This window comes from Crocuta crocuta, unplaced genomic scaffold (genome assembly GCF_008692635.1).
Source record: "Crocuta crocuta isolate KB4526 unplaced genomic scaffold, BGI_CrCroc_1.0 scaffold32, whole genome shotgun sequence".
NCBI lineage: Eukaryota > Metazoa > Chordata > Mammalia > Carnivora > Hyaenidae > Crocuta > Crocuta crocuta.
This window is the reverse complement of record NW_027529424.1, coordinates 9,486,582-9,508,374: the sequence shown is the minus strand read 5'-3', so window position 1 is coordinate 9,508,374 and position 21,793 is coordinate 9,486,582. Positions and strand designations below refer to the sequence as shown.

The 21,793-nt window shown below is 40.1% G+C and overlaps 1 protein-coding gene across 1 annotated transcript in view; it reads left to right on the top strand.

Moving 5' to 3' along the window:
- Positions 1–21,793, top strand: part of TASOR2 (transcription activation suppressor family member 2) — a 72,321-nt gene that overhangs the window by 24,011 nt on the left and 26,517 nt on the right. The window contains exons 7-17 of the mRNA XM_077758411.1: positions 731–822; positions 2,639–2,776; positions 2,923–3,047; positions 3,127–3,146; positions 3,243–3,342; positions 5,254–5,354; positions 6,022–6,125; positions 12,364–12,436; positions 12,535–12,597; positions 16,812–17,528; positions 20,707–20,949. Coding sequence (XP_077614537.1) covers positions 731–822; positions 2,639–2,776; positions 2,923–3,047; positions 3,127–3,146; positions 3,243–3,342; positions 5,254–5,354; positions 6,022–6,125; positions 12,364–12,436; positions 12,535–12,597; positions 16,812–17,528; positions 20,707–20,949 — 1,776 coding nt within the window. The remainder of the gene's footprint in view (positions 1–730; positions 823–2,638; positions 2,777–2,922; positions 3,048–3,126; positions 3,147–3,242; positions 3,343–5,253; positions 5,355–6,021; positions 6,126–12,363; positions 12,437–12,534; positions 12,598–16,811; positions 17,529–20,706; positions 20,950–21,793) is intronic.

Below are 21,793 nucleotides of genomic sequence, written 5' to 3'. Positions count from 1 at the left end.
CTTCTCCCCTTCTCCCCACACCGTGGCCCACTCTCCTCAATAAGTTATAATCTTTTATGCTTCCATACTTGTGTTCGCTCTGTTCTCTGAGAATTTCACTTGTCTGTTTAAAGAACTCCTTTTCTAAACAAATGCAGTTGCTTATTTCCATTTTGTTGTGTCTGACAAATAGTTAAGTACCTCCTGTATGTTGGGCTATGATGTGGCTACAGTGGTGAATAAACAAACGTAACTCCTGCCTTAGTGGAAATTTCACAAACTATCAGAGTAAGCTGCTTGAAGGCAGGACCTTGTTTTTATTCCTTTGGTGTCACTGCTCTCTAGCATATACCTGCCATATAGTAAACCTCACCACTTGTATGAGTATTTACTGAGATGTTTTGTAAAAAAGTAACTTGAGAATCAGATTACTTTAGGCCTTTTCATTGAATGATTGCCTGGGGAAGAAAATGAACTTAAAATTTACCAAGAATGTGATACTTTCATCCCTTTTTATTTATTGCACCCAACTAGAAAATTCGTTGTCCATCAGATAAATTCTGTCTTGTCCTAGCTCTTATGTTTCCATACTTTTAGGATGTCTTGAATAGTCTTTAAAAGGGAGGCAGTTTCAAAACACTTAAATGTTGACTTTTGTCTTTTTAGTTAAAGGTAGCCCTTACATATGAAATGTATCTGAGTAAACAGTCCTTCTAAAGTGTGAATTAATCTATATCTTATACTTTTATAGGTGTATATATTTCCAAATATTCAGACTATCTACGTGCAAGACCATGGTATCATGGGAAGTCTGGTTATGTTGTAATTTTTAAGCTAATTAAGGTAAAGTCCAAATGCACTTCTATGTAATTTTTCTTTTTAAAAACTAAAGGTTATCAGTCTGTGATAATGTTCTTTGCAGATCATTTGCTAAACACAGTGGTCATCAAAGACAGCTACCCAAATTCAGGAAAGATAACTGCTGTTTTTGCTTTCCTTTAAACACAAAGCTTTTTTGTTCCTTTGATAGATCTATGAATATGTTTTTTAAAAATAAAGAACTTTCAAAATAATACAAAAGGTATTCAGTGAAAAGTCTTCCTCTCACCCAGGCCTGCAATGCCACTTTTTTAAGAGAACACCAGTAGCAGCCTATAAAACACTGTGATTCCAGTTATAAGAGACAAGTTTAGAAGGCAACTTTTATTTTTTGGTTTAAATTGTTAAAATAAGAGAGCCTGTTTCCTTGATCCCTAAAACATCAGGATCCTGTTCACAGCTTTATGTGGCATCTATAACTGCTGATCTCAGAAATTCTTCAACACCCTTAAATAGTTTAGTCTAAGTGTAGTCTAAGTGAATCGCACGATTAGAATGTTAACTCACGTAGGTCCTAGGAAAACTGATTTTAGCGGTCGGTGGGCTTTGTGAGGACACGTTGTGTGGCCTCGTTTTGTTATTTTTGCTTCTGTTGTAGCTTTCCTACTATCTTGAGTTCTTGGATTGTAAACAGTACTGACATGTGTTTTTAAGTGTGAACCCTTCCAAACTGTGTCCCCAAGAACCAGAGGGTAGGTAGCCTCCCCTGGCGCTCGATCCCTGCCTGCTTTGTGGCAGAGGGGCCCGGCTGTCATCGATGTTGTGTTTACATCCTGTAGGCTTCACCCGGGCTTCTTGGCCCTGTGCCCTCCTGCTGCTGGTCGTTGCTGTTCAGGGTTTACCTGCATGTGCTCTCAGTTCTTCCTTTACCGCTCACAAGCCAGCCATGCCCGACATCATAAAATGTTTGAGGTGGAGATGGTACAGGTTGCGATTGCTCACTGAGAAGTGCTGTCTATATTTTTTAGCTTATTATTATTGCCCCTAGCTGTTCTATAAATGAAGAGGCAGGACCCTAACATCAACTTAAAAAAAAGAAGGAATTAAGTTTTTTCTGTAAAGATGAAAGTAAAAGTTGCCTATAACTTTACCTCATATTAGTATATATTTTGTGTATTTTTCCACATATACACAAAAGCTTTTAAAATCATTGTATGATATTTCATTGTATATATGGTAACTTTGATTGCCTTTTTTTTAAAACCTCTTCTGAAAGATCTATAAGAAGAGAAATTTATCATAGGAAATACTATCCACCTTTCAGTAACTGGGGCCAGTGGCCTGCTAAGCACTTTACTGCATATCTTCTCCTTGCTAATTTACTGAGTCCTGACAGTAGAAATATCTTGACGTGTATTAAATTACAATTGACAACTTAATACTTCAGTTTGAAAACTCATCCTGTGAAATTTTAGATTTCATTTGTCATCTTTTATGTTACAGTCATTGACTGAGCTAATCTATTCATTTGATAGGCTGTATATTTTCTTTTTAAAGAAATGGTTCACCTAAATTTGGGGTAATTTGTGTCCTCCTTTCGTGTAGAGATAAAAACTATGGTCATTTAGCTCAGAAAGATGCCCAGGTATACCAGATTTTTAAATACAGTGTTAAGAGGCTCATGGCTAACTAAAACAGTTGTTGGCCTTAACATAATTTTCTAAGAACCATAGTTCTTAACACATCCCCATCCTCATTAGGCTTTTACTTTTAAATGAATCCTAGAATAAGATTATTGTCATTTAGAGACATCTGATTAGTCTTAATATTTTCATTCTAGGGAAAAGTCAAGTTTGTGTCTGAGAATTATACAACTAACTATACTAGCCCATCTTCTGGCTATGATTGCCACGTGGCTGCAAACACTAACAAGGTTTCTCACAAGACGAGTCATTTTCGCGCATTTGAACTGAGTCAGGTATAGTCACTGGGGAATAAATCATTCCCAGGATATATTTCTGAATGTAATGTGTTGAATGGTAGGACTGGGTGGAGTTGACATGAACTTGGTGCCGATGGAATTTCATAGTGCTACCCTGATAATCCTTATTTCTCTTCTTTCAGTATTACCTCTATGAACTTTCAGGCAGCACTGTTACTGAACGGCCCAGGCAGATCTGTCCTTATATTATTGTAGCTTTTCAGTACAGGGAACCTAAAAAGATGGCAGCATCAGCTTATAACAGCATGTAAGTAATTGTGCACATACTTTGTTTTACTGAATCTGTTTCGTTTGCTCTTATAAAAATGTCTTTTCTTTTTCCCTAGGTTTGAACTCAGTGAAAATGGTAAGAAATTATTTAATTAGTTCTTTTAGTTTCTTTTTTTTTTAAGTAAGTGTTTTGTTATAAGTAATCCGTTTCTTGTTTACTCATTTCTTAAAGCTCTTACCTCTTTGTGGCAAGGCAAATTAATTATTCAAGGCTGTCCACTGTGTGATATAAGTCTTTGGTCTTCTTACGGTACAGCTGTTCCAGCCCAACTGTAAGTATTGAGTTTGTGTTCTTTACTAATATTTGTCTACTTTTTTTAAATTCTCATTTTGAGGTCTTGTTTGTTGGTACTGGTATGAAATGAAGCAGTTGTACTTGGTGTTAGATTAGAGTACATTTGGGTAGATGTATGGAGCACAGGCAACCAAAATTCAGATCTAAATTCTGACCTTGGCTTTGAAATAGTTTTATAACCTTTGACAAGCCATTTTTGAAATTAATTTATTTTAATTAATTTGAATTTAATTTTAATATCTTCATCCATTCATGGGACTATGACCTCCCAGGCTAAACTGAATTGATACTACATATTTGACATTCCCTAAGAAAGAGATTGGATTTGTCTAGATAGCAGGTGCAGCAGATTATAGGCACTTAATGCTATTATTCAGCCTTTATTAAGAATTACAGTATCTGATTTTCTAATTATCCCATGATTTTCCTAGACTGCTGTTAGTAGAGTAGCTATTACATTATTTACAATGAATTATTTTCTTCTGGAGCACCATGGAGGGCATCTTACGAAATCATTTTATTTGATCTGTTCTTAGTTTATACCCAAAACTATTGAAAGATAGACATTTTATTGAAATATGAAGTGAAAACAGGTGTGCTGTCAGAATTCATATTCTTTCTGTTGACTGACCTGTTTTAAGAAGAGGGAGGAGTGGGGAGGGTATTAGAACCCATAGAATAAAGTACACATTCTGGAAATAAATGGGAGAGATGGGAAGGTTCTTTGTCACTACAGAGTGCAACTAATCTATGTAGAAAGAAGTGGTCAGAACTATTACCTAAATGGTCCAAATTAACATCGCCAACAGTGGAATAAACATTATGTGCTTCCTGATAGGATGCACAGAAAATGACCTAATCAGCAGGAAACCTCAGACATACCCAGAGTGAGGGGCATTCTTCAAAATACCCAGTCTATGTTCTTGAAAAAATACCAAAGCCACTAAAGATAAAGACCCAGAGACTCTCCAGATTGAAGGTGATTAAAGAGACATCGGTAAATGCAGTATGTCCTTCTGGATTGGTTCCTGGACCAGGAAAAAAAAGATGTTTTCTTTTGTTATAAAGCCCCATAGTGAGAAAGTTGGCAAACTGAATAAGGTCTGTGGGCTGACTGTATCATTGTAATTTCTTTGTCTTGTTAATTGTTTTGTGGTTGCGTAAGGAAATGCCCTTCTTTAAGGACACACACACTCAGAAGTATTTAGGGGCAAGAGGGACATTTATAAGTTCAGAAGTATTTGAAAATGAGTTTTAAAGAAGGAAACAGTTGGGGGAAATGGTGCAAAAGTCTGGATGAGGTTCATTCTGTGACACAGTGTGGTGAGCAGTCCACTATTGGAAGTCGCCAGCTCTCACATAGCGTAACATTTAGAAAAATTCTCATCCCAGAATGCGTAATTCTTCCATTCATCTGGATGTTTGGCTTATCTCAGAAATATATGCATTCAGAAAATGTGAACATATTTGCCAGCCGTGGTCTGTGGGGTCTTGTATTTAAAAATCTGTAGTATTTGGGGCACCTGGGTGGCTCAGTCGGTTAAACTTCCGACTTTGGCTCAGGTCATGATCTCGCTGTCTGGTCTGTGAGTTCAAGCCCCATATCGGGCTCTGTGCTGACAGCTCAGAGCCTGCAGCCTGCTTCAGATTCTGTATCTCCCTCCCTCTCTTCTCCTCCCCTGCTTGCGCTCTGTCTCTCAAAAATGAATAAACGTTAAAATTTTTTTAAACAAAATAAAAATCTATAGCATTTATAAATATGCATGTTATCTGACTTGGACTTTATGAATTTATGATATTTTTGCTTGCATTTATATTAGAAAATAAAAAATTAAGATGTAGTTTAAGTGTTTATTAGATTGAATGATATCGTTGTTTTGTTTTTTAGACCACGTGAACTAGATTTTAAGTATGTAATGAAAGTCTCATCTTTGAAGAAAAGACTACCAGACGCTGCCTTTAGAAAACAGAATTACTTGGAGCAAAAAGGTCTGTTCAATGTAATGATACACTGCACGTCCTGGGCTTTATTCCAGTGATTTTCATCTGTCACCCTCACATGCATACACACTGTGTTGCTGTTTTGGCTCTAAGTGATTCACAAAAGGGCCCTTTATGAAACTTGTAGCGTTGCTTTGTGATGGAGTTCCTTGAAAGCCAGCTAGAAACTGTGAAAGGTAGTTTCATCTAAGGTGGCAAAGACTAGCTTTACTGTAGAACACTCAGGGAGTTAAGTAGAGAGATGCTTACAGATAGTTGGAAACACATGACCATGCCTTTCAAGGAGAACAGAGGTTTTGAAGTGGTGGTTTTTATTTATGTACTTCTAACTGAAGAAAAACAGCAGAAAACACAAAAAGGAAATTTCCTGGTCATTTAGATGGATTCATGGAACATTGATGTTTATATTATTTGTGTAGTATTTTTTGTCTTGTCAAATACTATAGTAGAGTCAATATTAATGAAAGCAGTCTCCAAATGCTTTGTACAGTAACTTCTTATTAAGGAGTTTTATAACAAAGACCGTCAAATGACACATGATTTTTTTTAATAGTATTTCTAGCTCTTCTTTCATCTTTTCAGCATATACAGTGAATAAATTAGTTATTAAAAGGCATAATAGCGTTTTAAAAAATTGTTCTGATTTTCTCCACAGTCTGTTGCCAAGATATGTGCTTCAACATGTATGAGGTGGAGCTGTCAAACAAACAAGAGGAAAAAATAGATAAACTAATAGAATACATTAAAAATAATAAACTGGTAAGATTCATCAGTTTAAAATATAATTACTCTTTTTTCTTTGAATTAAGAAATTGATATATAATTATTAGTTGGCTGTGCATAGAGTGAATTATTTTAGTTTGCTGAAAGGATTTTCATCACTTACTATTTATTGACTAACATTTTCATCTCCCTTTGTGCCTCGGTTAACGTTCGTGTCTCATTAGTCCGTTTATACTCCTGATTTTAGAAATAACAGGACAGTTTTCCCTAAATCTTTTGTTGTTGTTGTTTTTGTTTTATGACAGAAGAATTGAGTAGATCGCTAGTGTTTCTGAATTAATCAAAAGACCACTTGTGAGATACTTCTTTACAAGTGATGTGTATGGATCTATAGCTATATAAGGAAAAAAAATCAAAAGCTGGTGCTCCTACTCTTTCCGTATTGGAGAAAGTAAGACGCTAATGAGAAGCTTATAACAATCCAGACTTCTGTCCATTTTAGGGATCACAACCAACAAACACCACACAGATACAAACACTTATTAGAGAGTACTATGAAAAATTGTGTGCCACTAAATAACAATATGGAAGAAACGGACAAATTCCTAGACTCCCCCACACACCAAAACTCAAACAGGAAGAAATAGAAAATTCAAACACACCCATAACTAGTGAAGAAATGGAATCCATTATCAAAAACCTTCCAATACGTAAGAGTCCTGAGCCAAATAGCTTCCCAGGGGAATTCTACTAAACATTTAAAGCAGAGTTAATATCTATTCTTTTGAAACTGTTCCAAAAAATAGAAACAGAAGGGAAGCTTCCAGACTCATTCTATGAAGCCAGCATTACCTTGATTCCCAAACCAGACAAAGACCCTACTAAAAGGGAGAATTACAGGCCAATATCTCTGTTGAAAGATGGTTGCAAAAATTCTCAACAAGATACTAGTGAATCGAATTCAACAGTATGTTAAAACAGTTATTCACCATGATCAATCGAGATTCATTACTGGGCTGGAGGGCGTGTTCATTATTCATAAATCAATCAATTAACTTGATACATTACATTAGTAGAAGGATTAGAACCATATGAGCCTGTCAATAGATGCAGGAAAAACATTTGTCAAAATACAGCATCCTTTCTTAATAAAAACTCTCAAGAAAGGAAAGAAGGAACATACCTTAACATCATAAAAGCCATGTATGAATAATATATCATCCTCAATGGGGAAAAACTGAGAGTTCTCCCCCTGAGATCAAGAACAGGACAGGGATGTCCACTTTCACCATTGTTGTGTAACATGGTGTTGAAAGTCTATCCTCCGCAATCAGACAACAAAACAGAACACATCCAAATTGACAAAGAAAAAATCAAACTTTCACTCTTTGCAGATGACATGATACTCTACATTGGAAAACCCAAAAGATTCCACCAAAAAACTGCTAGAGCTGACAGGAAAACAACAAAGTCACAGGATATAAAGTCAGTGTACAGAAATTGATCACATTTTAATACACCAATAATGAAGCAACAGAAAGAGATATCAGGAAATTGATCCCATTTACAGTTCCATCAAAAACCATAAAATACCTAGAAATAAACCTAACCAAAGAGGTAAAAGATCTATATGCTGAAAACTGTAGAAAGCTTATGAAAGAAATTGAAGGACACCAAGAAATGGAAAAACACTCCATGCACATGGATTGGGAAGAACAAATATTGTTGAAATGTTGATACTACCCAAAGCAGTTTACGCATTCAGTGTGCTCCCAATCAAAGTAGCAACCAGAATTCTTCACAGAAGAAAACAAACAATCCTAAAATTTGTATGGAACCATAAAAGACCCTGAATAGCCAAAGTAATGTTGAAAAAGAAAACCAAAGCTGGAAGCTTCACAATCCTGGACTCCAAGCTGTATTACAAAGCTGTAATCAACAAGACAGTAAGGTACTGGCCAAAAAAAAAAAAAGATACATAGATCAATGAAATAGAATAGAGAACCCAGAAATGGACCCACAAATACATGGCCAACTAATGTTCAGCAAAGCAGGAAATAGTATCCAATGGAAAAAAGACCGTTTCTTTAGCAAGTGGTGCTGGGAGAACTGGACAACAACATGCAGAAGAATGAAACTAGACCACTTTCTTACACCATACACACAAATAAATTCAAAATGGATGAAAGAGCCAAATAGGAAATAGGAAACCATCAAAACCCTACAGGAGAAAGTAGGCAACAACCTCTTTTCGCCTCAACTGCAGCAGTTTCTTGCCTGACACATACTGGTGCAGCCACTCTGAAAATGTGGAGGTTCCTCAAAATATTAAAAACAGAATTGCCCTATGACCCAGTAGTTGCACTCCTAAGAATTTATCCAAAGGGTACAAAAATGCTGATTCATAGGGGCACAAGCACCCCAATGTTTATAGCAGGACAATCAACAATAGTCAAATTATGGAAATAGCCTAAATGTCCATTAACTGATGAATGGACTAAGAAGATGTGGTACATATATATATGATGTAATAATAGTTCTCAGTGGTGAAAAAGAATGAAATCTCACCATTTGCAACAACATGGATGGAACTGGAAGGTATTATGCTAAGCAAAATAAGTTGGCCAGAGAGAGACAGATACCACATGATTTCACTCATATGTGGAATTTGAGAAACTTAACAGATGATTATAGGAGAAGGGTAGGAAAAATAAGATTAAAAACAGAGGGAAGCAAACCATAAGAGACTCTTAAATACAGAAAACAAACTGAGGGTTGATGGAGGAGGGAAATGGGTAATGGGCATTAAGAAGGGCACTTGTTGGGATGAGCACTGGGTGTTGTATGTAGGTGATGAATCACTGGATTCCTTTTTTTTAAAAATTTTTTTTAATGTTTTACTTATTTCTGAGAGAGAGAGAGACACAGCGTGAGCAGGGGAGGGTCAGAGAGAGAGGGAGACACAGAATCTGAAACAGGCTCCAGGCTCTGAGCTGGCTGTCAGCACAGAACCCGACACAGGGCTCGAACCCACGAATGTGAGATCATGACCTGAGCTGAAGTCAGACACTTAACCGACAGAGCCACCCAGGCATCTCTGGATTCTATCCCTGAAACCAAGACTACACTGTATGTTAAGTAACTTGAGAATTAAAAAAAAAAGACTTCTCTCCATTTTGTTGACCAGGGTTCCTCAGTGTGAGGATTGCTGACTTTGTGTTAGTAAGTCCTAAATCTCCCAAAGGCGCTGGTGGTAAGTACGGGACTGTGAGCAAACACTGAGCCCGTTAGTGGCATGCTGGACTATCCCACAGTGCATCACAAGGACTTGATAAGTTAAAATAGGACATGTATAAAAGCTGTGAAGGTCAGGGGTCTCAGGGACAGTCCCTTAAGATACTTTGAGTTACGTGTAACAGAAACGCAAACTGGCTTAAACAATGCAAGGATTTAATAGTCTTACTCTTCAATTCTAGAGGATAGGGCAGGTTCAGGTACTGTTTGCCCAGGAGTCTTTCTGTCTCAGCTCGCCCTCCTCTGTGCAGCAGTTCTGTCCTGAGGCTGCCTTGCAGCCTTCCCTGCTTCCTTTGCATGTTCAGAGAGGGAGCCCTCCTCCTAACCTTCAATTCACTTCAATTTCAACACACCAGTTTGTCGTCTGCATACCCCTCATCCAGTAACCAGAAGGGCATGGAGGACCCTGGCTAGCTTAGGCCGTCCCGAGCCCGCCTTCCAGAACCGGGTCCGGGCTCAGGCCCGCAGCATGGGGTGCTGAGTGGGTGGGTGCCGGCTCTCCGCTGTGGCTTGCGGGCCGTGCTGTTTCCAGGTAGCGTCACGGTCCGTTTTACATTTGGAAATTGAAAGGAAGAGAGCCCACACGTCTTTTGAGAGAATGCATTAGTGAAACAACTGCTTGTGAGTGTGAGTTGTATCAGAAGTACTAGAGACCCGGTGCCCAAACCACGCATCACGTAAGGCCCTTCCTCCTCCGTGTCCATGTTCGCTTTTTTTTCCCTTCAGTTTTCATTTTAATTCCAGTCGTTAGCATTTAGTGTAATATTGGCTTCAGGTGTATAATACAGGGATTCAACACTTCCATGCGTCACCCAATGTTCCTCACAGGTGCACGCCTTCATCCCCATCGCCTGGTCCCCCGTCTACCCAACCCCCCTCTGCCTCGGGTAACCAGCAGTGTGTTCTCTGTAGTTTACAGTGTTGCTTGGTTTGTCTCTCTCTTTTTGCCTTTGCTTGTTTTGTTTCTTAAATTCCACATAAATAATTGAAATCATATGGTGTGTGTCTTTCTCTGACTTCGTTTAGCATCTAGCTCCCATGCTTTTATTTCTTGCCTCATCGTATTATGAATATTTTTTACATGTCAGTCTCCCCACCTAGACATTGAGTTCCTTGAGGGTGGTTAACATGAGCATCTTTGACACCTTACTTCGTGCCCGTGCCTGGTGTATAGAGGACAAGCAGTGAGTGGCCCTTGAATAAAGCGTATGTGGGCTTGTACCTACAACACTGAATTTCACGAACAGTACGGATCATGGTCTCTTTTTTAAAGGGTGTTGGGAGCACCTGGGTGGCTCAGGCGGTTATGCATCGAACTCTTGATTTCATCTCAGGTCATGATCTCATGGTTCGTGAGATTGAGCCGGACATCGTGAAGCCTGCTTGGGATTCTCTGTCTCTCCCTCTCTCTCCGCCCCTCCCCTGCTTGTGCACGTGCTCTCTCTCTCAAAATAAACATTAAAAAAAATAAAAGGGTGTTAAGGACTTGTATGGCTGTATTTTTCTGGATGTAAATGGAAAAGTCTAGTAGATATGGAAAAGGCTTTGTGATTTCTCCCCACAAAGGTTAAAATAGGAACTTCAGCCCTTTCAGTACCTAATTTGAGAAATTAATAAGATACGTATTTCTGTTTCATTTGCCCATTTCTGGTTTTAAGTAGATGGAGAGGTTTTATTTTTCACCGATATTGCAAAACTAAAACGCAGAACGATGTAGAGGCTGTTGTTGCTTTCACTTTTTACAGCAATAGAAAATGGAATGAGATTTGTACATGTTTGCAACTTACTAGATACCAAAGCTATAGGTATATATAATTATTGGCATATTTATCCTGCCGTTCTTTCTTGAGTCCCTACTGTGTGCCAGAAGCACATATACAAAGTAGTCCCTGCCATCAAAGAATTTGTAAGACTGGAGGAAACAAAAACAGAAACTATCAGATGCTGTCCCAGAAGTGTGTGCAGTGATTGTCCCTGTGAATGAACTGTGTCAGAACTTAATCCTTTCATGATACCTAGAAGTCTTGTTTTCTTATTTGAATTATTATTTATGGATTTACTTTATTTGTAGGTTTATGAGCTGTCAGTCTTTGAAATAGAATGTTTTATCACTTTATTTCTATAAAATGGTTTATTTTATTTTGGTTTCTTTTTTTAACTAAAATATTTACTGTATGAACATTGGATTTTACCTTTCTCATGGATATATAAAGTTTCTGAAGTGGTGACTAATGGAAAAGAAACGCTGTTACCTGTGTGATTTAGAATGACGGCTTTTAGATAACTTCCCTCACTATTCTGGGGGCAGAATTCCAGAGTGACTGTAAACATTAAAATTTCAAGATATTTTCCCCCCCTGGAGCACAAGATGCCACTAAAGATGGTGGTAGAGAGAAATGAGAGGAAGAATTTATTTTCATCTCTCATGTTGCCACAGGACCTGATTATGTTTTTTATTACTTTATATCTCTTAGGGTGCTGTAGAAAGGATTATTTTATTAGATGGTATCTTCCAGTCTTTCAAGTTCCAGGATTCTGTGATATTTTGGGGGTAAACTTGAGCTTAGGATGTTAGTCACAGGTCTGAGTCAGCGTGAATTTGTAGTGGCTGAATGGTTCACACCTGGCTCCTGAAGCAGCAGTCTGAACTGCGAAGCATCTCCGTGAAATACGGAAGTGTTTTTCCTGATCGATTTGTTGTAATAGGTAAATGCTCTCCTGAAACTAACCTCGATGTTCTGGTTATTATCTGTGGCCCTAACAGCGCCAAGATTATTTGGACACTGAGGAACTTGCAGTTTCTGGCACTGGGGACAAAATTCTCCTTATTCTCACAGATGTTAACATTTCAAGAAATTTTTTTTAACCTACACTTTTCACGAGCTCAGAATTCACTACAGAGTGTGTAGAAGGAGAAGGAGAAAGGAATTGAATCTTTTCTCACCACTTTTTGTGTTGTGTTTTTTTTTTAATGTTTAAGGCGATCATCAAATGCTTAGAAGATCGGGGGTTTTTCATCTTACTTACCTCGTCAGCCTTAACGTCAGAAACAAGTAAGGACAACTTTTTTGAAAAACTACTTTTCAGTATGTTTACTTTTGTTTTATAAGCTCAGCAACCTAACTTTTCTTACGATTTTCATTCTGTGTAGATTTTGGAGATGAGCAGACGCGTCTCCACGGGTTACACGTATTCCATTCGTCCCCTCCAGCAGGTAAGAGCGTAGTGACTTCCCATTCTCAGAGTCTGTGGTGCTGGTCTGTCTTCATCCTAACCCTTTAGCTGCATGAGACCCTGATAACTGTTTGCTCCCTGTAACTAGCGCTTCCTTTCACCTCCCTGGGTGACCCCTGCTATCCACTTAGCACACTTCTTTCCTCTGAGCTTCATGGGCACAGAGTCACCTGCCTGTTGACAGCTTCACTGAGACGTCTCAGGTGTCCCTCAAAACGCCTCAAACGGAGCTCCTGTGTCCATCCCTGGCATTAGCTGGGAGACGCTGTCGCCGCCGTCTACCCGGCAAACAGGACTCCGGGCCTTCACAGACGCAGCTCCCTCTGTCTGGACTGTTTATCTCTTTCCCCTTTGACAGGTGAAGTTAACCCCTATAAGAACTAGAATTGGTTGTGGGGACAAAGCGATACTACTCCTACGGTATATAAATAGATGTACGGTGTATCTGCAGTATTAAAATTCCAGAGGTTGAGTAAGAAACAAAATCTAAAAAGGCTCTAGGGTGGGAGAGATGACAAATAAAATCAGAAGCACCGCCTGAGCCCGTAACTCAGGTCTGTCAGGTGTCTGCTTAATAGCCTGTTAACGGATTCCTGTTACCACTGTCCCTTCAGTGAGGACTTCTGGCCTCACAGCAGTACCATTGCAGAATTTCTTCACATAATTGTTTAATGCCTGCATGCCTTTATTTTTTTGAATTTATTTATTTTAAAATTTATATCCAAGTTAGCATAGTGCAACAGTGATTTCCCCTTACCATTTGGCCCATCCCCCACCCACGACCCCTCCAGTAACCATCTGTTTGTTCTCCATATTTAAGAGCCTCTTATGTTTTGTCCCCCTTCCTGCTTTTATATTATTTTTGCTTCCCTTCCCCATGTTCATGTTTTGTATCTTAAATTCCTAATGAGTGAAGTTATATGGTATTTGTCTTTCTCTAATTTCATTTAGCATGATACCCTCTAGTCCATCAGTGTAGTTGCAAATGGCAAGATATCATTCTTTTTGATTGCTGAGTAATATTCCATTATATGTATACCACATCTTCTTTATCCATCCGTCAATGTACGTTTGGGCTCTTTCCATACTTCGGCTATTGTCGATAGTGCTGCTGTAAACATTGGGGTGCGTGTGCTCCTTCAAAACAGTGCACCTGTACCCCTTGGATAAATACCTAGTAGTACAATTGCTGGGTCATAGAGTTCTATTTTTAATTTTTTGAGGTACCTCCATACTGTTTTCCAGAGTGGCGGCACCAGTTTGCATTCCCACCAGCAGTGCAAAAGAGATCCTCTTTCTCTGCATCCTCACCAAATCTGTTGTTGTCTGAGTTGTTAATGTTAGCTATCCTGACAAGTGTGAGGTGGTATCTCATTGTGGTTTTGATTTGTATTTCCCTGATAATGCATTTTTTCATGTATCTGTAGCCCATCTGGATGTCTTCTTTAGAAAATTGTCTATTCATGTCTTTTACCATTTTTTCACTGACCTATTTGTTTTTTGGGTGTTGAGTTTGATAGGTTCTCTATAGATTTTAAATACTAACCCTTTATCTGGTATGTCATTTGCAGATACCTTCTCCCATTCCATCAGTTGCCTTTTAGTCTTGCTGATTGTTTCCTTCATGGTGCAGAAACTTTTTATTTTGATGAGGTCCCAGTAATTCATTTGCTTTTGTTTCCCTTGCGTCTGGAGGCGTGTTGACTAAGAAGTTGCTGTGGCTGAGGTCAAAGAGGTTTTTGCCTGCTTTCTCCTCTAGGATTTTGCTGGTTTCCTATCTTACCTTTAGGTCTTTCCTCCATTTGAATTTGTTTTTGTGTATGGTGTAAGAAAGTGGTCTAGGTTCATTTTCCTGCATGTCACTGTCCAGTTTTCCCAGCACCATTTGCTGAAGAGACTGTCTTTTTTCCATTGGAAACTCTTTCTTTGTCAGAGTTAGTTGGCTGTATGTTTGTGGTCCATTTCTGCGTTCTCTACTCTGTTCCATTGATCTGAGTGTTTTTTTGGCAGTACCATACTGTCTTGATGATTATAACTTTGTTATAAGCTTGAAGTCAGGATTGTGATGCCTCCAGCTTTGGTTTTCTTTCTCAGGATTGCTTTGGCTACTGGGGGTCTTTTCTGGTTCCACACACATCTTAGAACTGTTTGTTCCAGCCCTGCGAAAAACACTCCTCTGTTACTTTGATAGGGATTGCATGCTTTTATCTTATCGTATTCCTGTTGCATGCTAGTCCCAGGCAACTGAAAAATAGCAAATGTTGGGGCACCTGGCTGGCTCAGTTGGATTAATGTGCGACCCTCCATCTCAGGGTTGTGATCGAGCCCCATGTTAGGGAAGAAATTACTTAAAAATAAGGGCTCTTGGGTGGCTCAGGTGAAGCGTCCAGCTCTTGGTTTTGGGTCAGGTCATGATCTCACGGTTTTGTGGGTCCAAGCCCCACACCAGGCTCTGTGCTGGCAGTGCAGACCTCTTTGGGATTCTCTGTCCCTCTCTCTCTCTCTACCTCTCCCCACTTGCCCTGTCTCTCTCAAAATTGAAAAAAAAGAGAGAACTTAAATAGGGGTGCCTGGGTGGCTCAGTCAGTTAAGCATCTGACTCTTGATTTTAACTCAGGTCATGATCTGACAGTCATGAGATCGAGCCACATCAGGCTCTACACTGACTAATTTGCTGAACAAATGATGAAAGTAAATGAGTCACTTCTTTTTGTCATATGAGGATATTTCCCTCATATTTTATAATCACACTGCATATCTTTGTACGTAAAATTATATGTAGTATTTATGAAGCTACAACCAATATAAACATGTTTTTAAAGTTGATTTTTTAAAACTATATTCATATTCTCTCTCTCTACTTCTCTCTCTCTCTCAAAATATATAAACTTTAAAAAAAATTAAAAATATGTTTTAAAAAAATTGTATTCAGTTACCAAAAGCAGAGAAGTGCACTACATGGGCACCACTTTGGACAAAGAAAGACATTACCAGTTATGAGAACATAATGGCAAAAAGCGTTTGCACTTTTCAAGCCTTTGCTCTGTCAGGCATTGTGCCGTGTGACTGACAGCAGCCCTTGCCTTTCTGCTTACGGTGGCAGCTCAGAGGTGACGGACTGAGACCTGCATTCACCCAAGGTCAAATAGCCATCCCCTGAGCTGCCTTCCAGCCCCTAACCCAGACTGCCTCCCTCTTCTGTGACAGCTCAGACTTCAGCCTTAGTTCTAAATGCACCTCCAGCTTTGAAGGAGAAGCACTGGTGCCTGCGCCCGTCACAGTGGAGCAGCACGGGGCTCACACATGAGAACCAGGGTACATGAGCACATTCACATCGTCCGCTGGGTCACTGAGACGTTATCTACTGAGGCGTGTTCGGAAGTTCAGAACTATGGTTGTTTTAAATTGATACTTTGCTTAGCCAACTTTAAAAATTCCTTGTCGTAGATTTTATGATAGCTTATTACAAATCATTCTGTCTCTGCCTTTCTACATTCTTGAAATAATGAAGTTGTCTAGAAAAATACCACATGATTGTGAACTGTTAGTGCTGTATCAAAACTTTTTTGTATTTTTCCTTCACTTGTTACTTTTTATATGACGAACCACTCAAAGAAGGGAATTTTTATTTTGATATCTACCCACATTTTCCTATTTATCCATGTTTGGTGTTCTTTTCCGTTACCTAATCCCTGCGTGGGGCAAATTTATTCATCCAGGCCTAATGGGTTGTTTCTTAATTTTGCAGTTACTTTGTCTTTAAGAAGACCTATATTAAAAGCAGGAAATGAGCATTAAAAAGTAGAAAGCAGCTGTGCCTGAGTGGCTCAGTCGGTTTAAGCATCCATCTCTTGGTTTTTGCCTCAGGTCATGATCTCACATGATCTCGCATTTGAATGATTGTTTTTTGGTTCGTGTGTGTGTGTGTGTGTGTGTGTGTGTGTGTGTGAGAGAGAGAGAGAGAAAGAGAGAGAGAGATTCCATATATATGGAGACAGATCTATTCATTAAATGTACCCAGAGGACAGAGGACATCTGTTAATTGCTAGTTAGATTACCATTTGGAACAGTGTCTTATTTAACCATCCCATAATTTTGTAATTTAAAGCATTTTCTTCCTGCATGTTTTTGTAGAAAACAAGCAAACAAAAAACCCCAGAACTTCAGGTTTTAATGTATGTGTATATGTTTTAGGGCTGAAAGAGTTGAAGGTTGAAAATGACATCTCATCGAAGGTAACGTCTATTTTGCCTGCCCTTAATTGTGCCCTTCTGGAAGCAAAGAAATCATTTACTGAAGAAGGAATCTGTCCAAGCGCATTAGTAAAGCGGAGTTTCCAGGAGCTTTACAAGGTGGACAAAAGCCCCTCACTGGCTGCTGCTTCTCAGGAGGGAGTGAAAGAGACTGCGTTCTTCTGCCGACCGTCCAGTGGCTTTGCCGTTGCTCCTCCAGCAGGAAAGTGCCCCCTGCAGTCATTAACTCAGCTGAAGTCTTATTTTTCAGATCCTACTGGGTACCTTTTGGAAGTGTCTACTGCGTTAGATTTATTAGCAGAGCATCCTCGGTCCCCTTGTATCTCTGATGGGATTTGCGATGCTGGATTTTCTTTAGTTATGACTCCAGATCCTGAATTTCTTGACTCAGAGGCAGAAGTAAGAAAAGACACTGAAACCGAGAAGAATCCCGAAGGCATGTCGAAAGCAAGGCAGAGAGCTGTGATCTCGCTAAGCCCAGCCATAGATCGGAGAGTCCAGCCCAAGAGGAAGGCAAGCTTGCCGCTTGCCGTGCAGAGTAAACGGGTGAACTTATGCCGTCCCTTCCCCAAGAGGGCTGCCAGGGCAGGCAAGGGTTCGGAGTGTCCCACAACGCTCAAGTTAGTTAAAGGACCGTTTCCTCAGAAAAGAAAAAGAGGTAAGCACAATTTCTGTGGATTTCTAACTGCACAGTTAGTAGTAACTGTGGTTCCCTAACACTGTTCCCTTCTGAGCACTGCACTGAGCTGGGCGATAGCAGAAGTGTGTTAGAGATGCCAGCATTTCCCTCTGGGTGATTGTCTACAGGCTACAGTTTGAGAAGCGCTGATCTAGATAACAGGTGGAAGTCAAGAAATAGGGAAAACTAAGGTGCTCCAAAAGCCCGCCCACCAAAGGCTGTGTTTCATTTGTAAAATGCCTCAGTCACACCATTCTATGCAATGATTATTTAGTTTCTGAGCTGTCCTCAGACAGTTAAGGGTGGAAGAAGAGGATCTTCTAAAATCAGGCTCACCAATAGCAGCATAAAGTGGTAACCGAGAGTCTGAACATGTAGCAAGAGGGAATGATGCCTGGACTTTCTGAACCTAAAGCAGTCTGGGCCACAGTCTCCCTCCCTTTGTGTGTGTCAGAGTTCTAAAACTAGTCACCTGGATCCTATGCAGACCTATTGAAACAATGAATGGCCAGTGGCCTGGAGACATGTATATTGAAATGGTTCTACAAATGGCTTTGTTGACCCTGAAAACTGAGTGAGAACCAGAGCCTGGGGCCAGTTAGCGTGTCAGATGCACTTTACCAAACCCGGCATAGCACACAACGTGATTTTGACTCAGGGTCATCTTAGATTATGGGTAGCGGATTGTTTAGAAGTAGGGAACTATTTGCCCTGTGACCTGTTAGAGTAGGGGCAGCGAACCGTGCTGGAGGACCCCTCAGGCGTTTACATGTCGTCTCTGGCTGCTTCACACGTTGCTGGCTGAGGCGAGCAGCTGTGCCTGAGACCGTATGGCCTTCAAAGTGGGAAATGCGTCCTACAAGCCCATCTCGGAAAACTTCTGCTAAGCCCATATATAGGGTTTTCAATTTAGAAAATTTTGGTGCCTAGAGGAAAACATCAAGGATCTGCAGATCATCAGGATTCTGATAGTTATTTCTGGCTTATTAGTTTGAGAAATGCTGTGTGTGTGCACGCGCATTGACTCAGGAGGCTGATGGGAAGTAGGGCAGTAGGAAACCGCGAATTCAACTGCACCACCGCTTACAAGCACATTCCAGGTCAGCCATGTTGAGTTTCTACTATATATGAACCAGTTTACTTCAAGGTATTAAATAAATTATCTACAATTCAACATTATTTCTTAAATGTTTTTACTTTCCTCTGCTATAAGAAATACACTTTTATATTACAGTCCGATGTGCACAAATTTGTGTATGACTGAAACAGAAATTTCAGAAAAACATTTCCCCTACCTGTGCATAATACAATCTGATTCTTTCTGTTCTATTTGGTTTCCTTTAAGAAAGGATTCTGGTTGCAGCCCCCTTAAACTTATTTTACAGCCCACCCGTGGGTGGTGCATACAGGTTTGAGAAACATAGCACTGAGTGAGGCAGAGAAGCAGGCAGTCCTCTGCAGGGTCCTCTGTGGGTCCCCTTGCCTCATGCTTGTTTCCCTCCCAGGACCCGGGTAGTGCGGGGTCTCCCTGTCTGTGCAGGTCCTCAGAACCTCTGCTGGGTCTTGGTCCTCTCTTATTTTCTTCTCGCCTCAATTTAGTCTGAACTGTTTCCCTGCTTGATTTATATTTTGCCTTTCTTTGTGCTAAAAATTTTAGAAAATAACTAGAGTAGAATGAGAAGTATTATTCTTCAAAGAAAACAAAACAGTGTGTTGTTCTGTTACTTGCAGTAGTTCAGGAGGGAGGAACAGCATCAGATCCCAGGAGACATTCCACACCAAGAGATGGGAAAGTGTTTTTTAAAAACCACTCCTTTCTCTAACCCCCAAGAGAATGAAATGAAATTGGTCTCCTTTCTATACTTTACTAACAGTGATCACTATTTCTTAAACCACTGTTTTTCCTGTTCTCAATTAGAAATACAGTTGACCCTTGAACGATGTGGGCATCGGGCACTAACCCCTCACCCCCTCCAGCCCCCCCATGCAGTAGAAAATCTCCCTCTAATTCTGAATCCCCGACCTAACTACTGATAGCCTCCCATTGACCAGAAGCCTTACTGATAACACAGATTATTGACTGATACACACTTTGTATGTTGTATGTATCATACCCTGTATTCTTACAATTATGTAAGGTAGAGAAAATTTACTAAAGTCATTGGGAAGAGGATACATTCACGGTAGTGTACTTATATTTATTAGAAAAAAATCTGTTCAAACCGATGTTCAGGGGTCAACTTTAGTGTTTTCTGTATAATGTAATTTTAAAATGTCTCCCAGCACAACATGTGCTATTTTTATTTATATCTTTGGGACTAATTTTTTGGTTTGATGGCTGAAAGTATGAAAAGTCCGTGGGAAAGGAAGTTTTCAAAGGGAACATTTATTACCTTTTTTGGGTTTTAACTCTTAAAAGGTTGAAACACTTTCTGTTGTGTTATATTAGCAAGTAGTCATCAGGCTTTTTTCTCCTTATTTGCCTCCATCAGTAGCCATTCCCTTCTGTGTGTGAAGCAAAGCTGAGCATTTTGTAAGAGAGATGAGCAAATGTAAGAGACTTGTAGGAAATTAAATCAGATGAAGGCTTCTTCAGCAGACCTTCCTCTGTCTTTTCTGAAAAGGTGATTTTTCTAGTGGTGGTAAGACGTGGATATTTAGGAGCAGTCTAGTGAAATCTGTAAGGTGGCTCTGTGTGACTGTAGCCTCTCCTCTGCGGCGTGATTACAGTTTCACCTACATTGCCTCGTCGGGGCTGTGTTGCTTTTCCATAAATTCTCCATTGCCCAGTGCTGTGAACCACCGTCTTCTGCCTTACCTGTCATGTCAGTCAGGAAAGATCGGGGAGTTGTTGTTTTTTGTTTGTTTGTTTGTTGAGTCATGCCTTGTTTTTATCAAGTTATTACTCTGGCAGTTTTCTTCTTCACCTGACAGCGCTTATAGTCTGATGCTTAGAAAGTTCATATTTTTATATGTATATGAGAGCTTTGAACTCCTGCTTTGTTTAGAAGGAAATCTTTATTGGAATACCCTGAAGTTTACATTCTCTTCCCTTTTGCTAAAGTTACCTCTCTGAAAACCAAAGCAAAGGAAAAGCTATTGCTGATAAGTCTCTGCATCCCCTACCCCTTAAAACAAGGTGTGTTTTCTACATAAGGTGCCGAAGTGCTGACTGCACGGTTTGTACTGACAACCAAATTGGATAGGAAAAACCAAGACGCTCCCATTTCTAAAGATGTTCCAGTGGCAACGAGTGCTAAAAGGGCAAGGAAGCAAGAGAACTCTCCAGTCAAAACTGTTCCAAGGGCTAAGCTACCCGTGAAGAAATCGCCACAAAAACAGAGGGTAACTATAGTAAGAGGCAATCAGAATCCCAGACTCAGAAAGCAGCCACAACCTGGTAAGAAATACTCTTCCTATGAATTTAAACACCGCAATGCAGACTAACTGAGATTGCAAGAGAGTGTACTGAAATAGTCTAAGAACAGTTGAGGTGTCCCCACCGTCCCCCCATCCCCCTTCGTTCCCACACCGACAGGACTGAGTCGGTCAGTGTCCTGTTGTGAATAAATCCGTGAGGTGCAGATTCTTGCCCTCACACAGTAGGGCCTGCCTGGTAGTCTGCCTGAAGCCTCAGTGAGAACCGTCTGCAGGCGTGTGAGTGGAAAGGGGCTCTTTTATAACTAAATGCACAGGCACATAGTGTCTGGCTGTGTTTTTCTGGGCCACAATCATTTAGAAAAAGTAGCAGCTTATAAGTTTATTTGTCCAAAGGGACTTCTAAACAGATCATCCGAGACACTCAGAAATCCAGAAACCTGTTTTTGGTGTTAAAAGGCATTAAATTAATTTTAAAATCAGCTTTACTTTTCCAGTTCTGTTTACGTGAATGACATAGTTTTAGTTCTGTGAACCAACTGCCAGCTGTGCTGGTTCCGCAGCTCCAGCTGCTGGCTGCGGCCTCCGTTACAGAAGGCCCCATGGGCCCAGAGGCCTTGCCTCTGAATACCCGTCATGCCCACGCACCACGTCCCTATCTCTGCATGTGGCGTGCTGCTGCCTCCACAAAGTGTGATGTTCTTCGTGTTCCCAACCGAGTCCTGTTCAGCGCATGCATGTTGTGCCCTTGGTTTCACACAGAGTGATTTCCTCATGCCTTTGGGTTCCTATCAGTCATCTGCCTCCTCTCCTGGTTCTGCATTCTCCCTCATCTAGTTGTAGATTTTTAAAAAACCTCAGAGTCA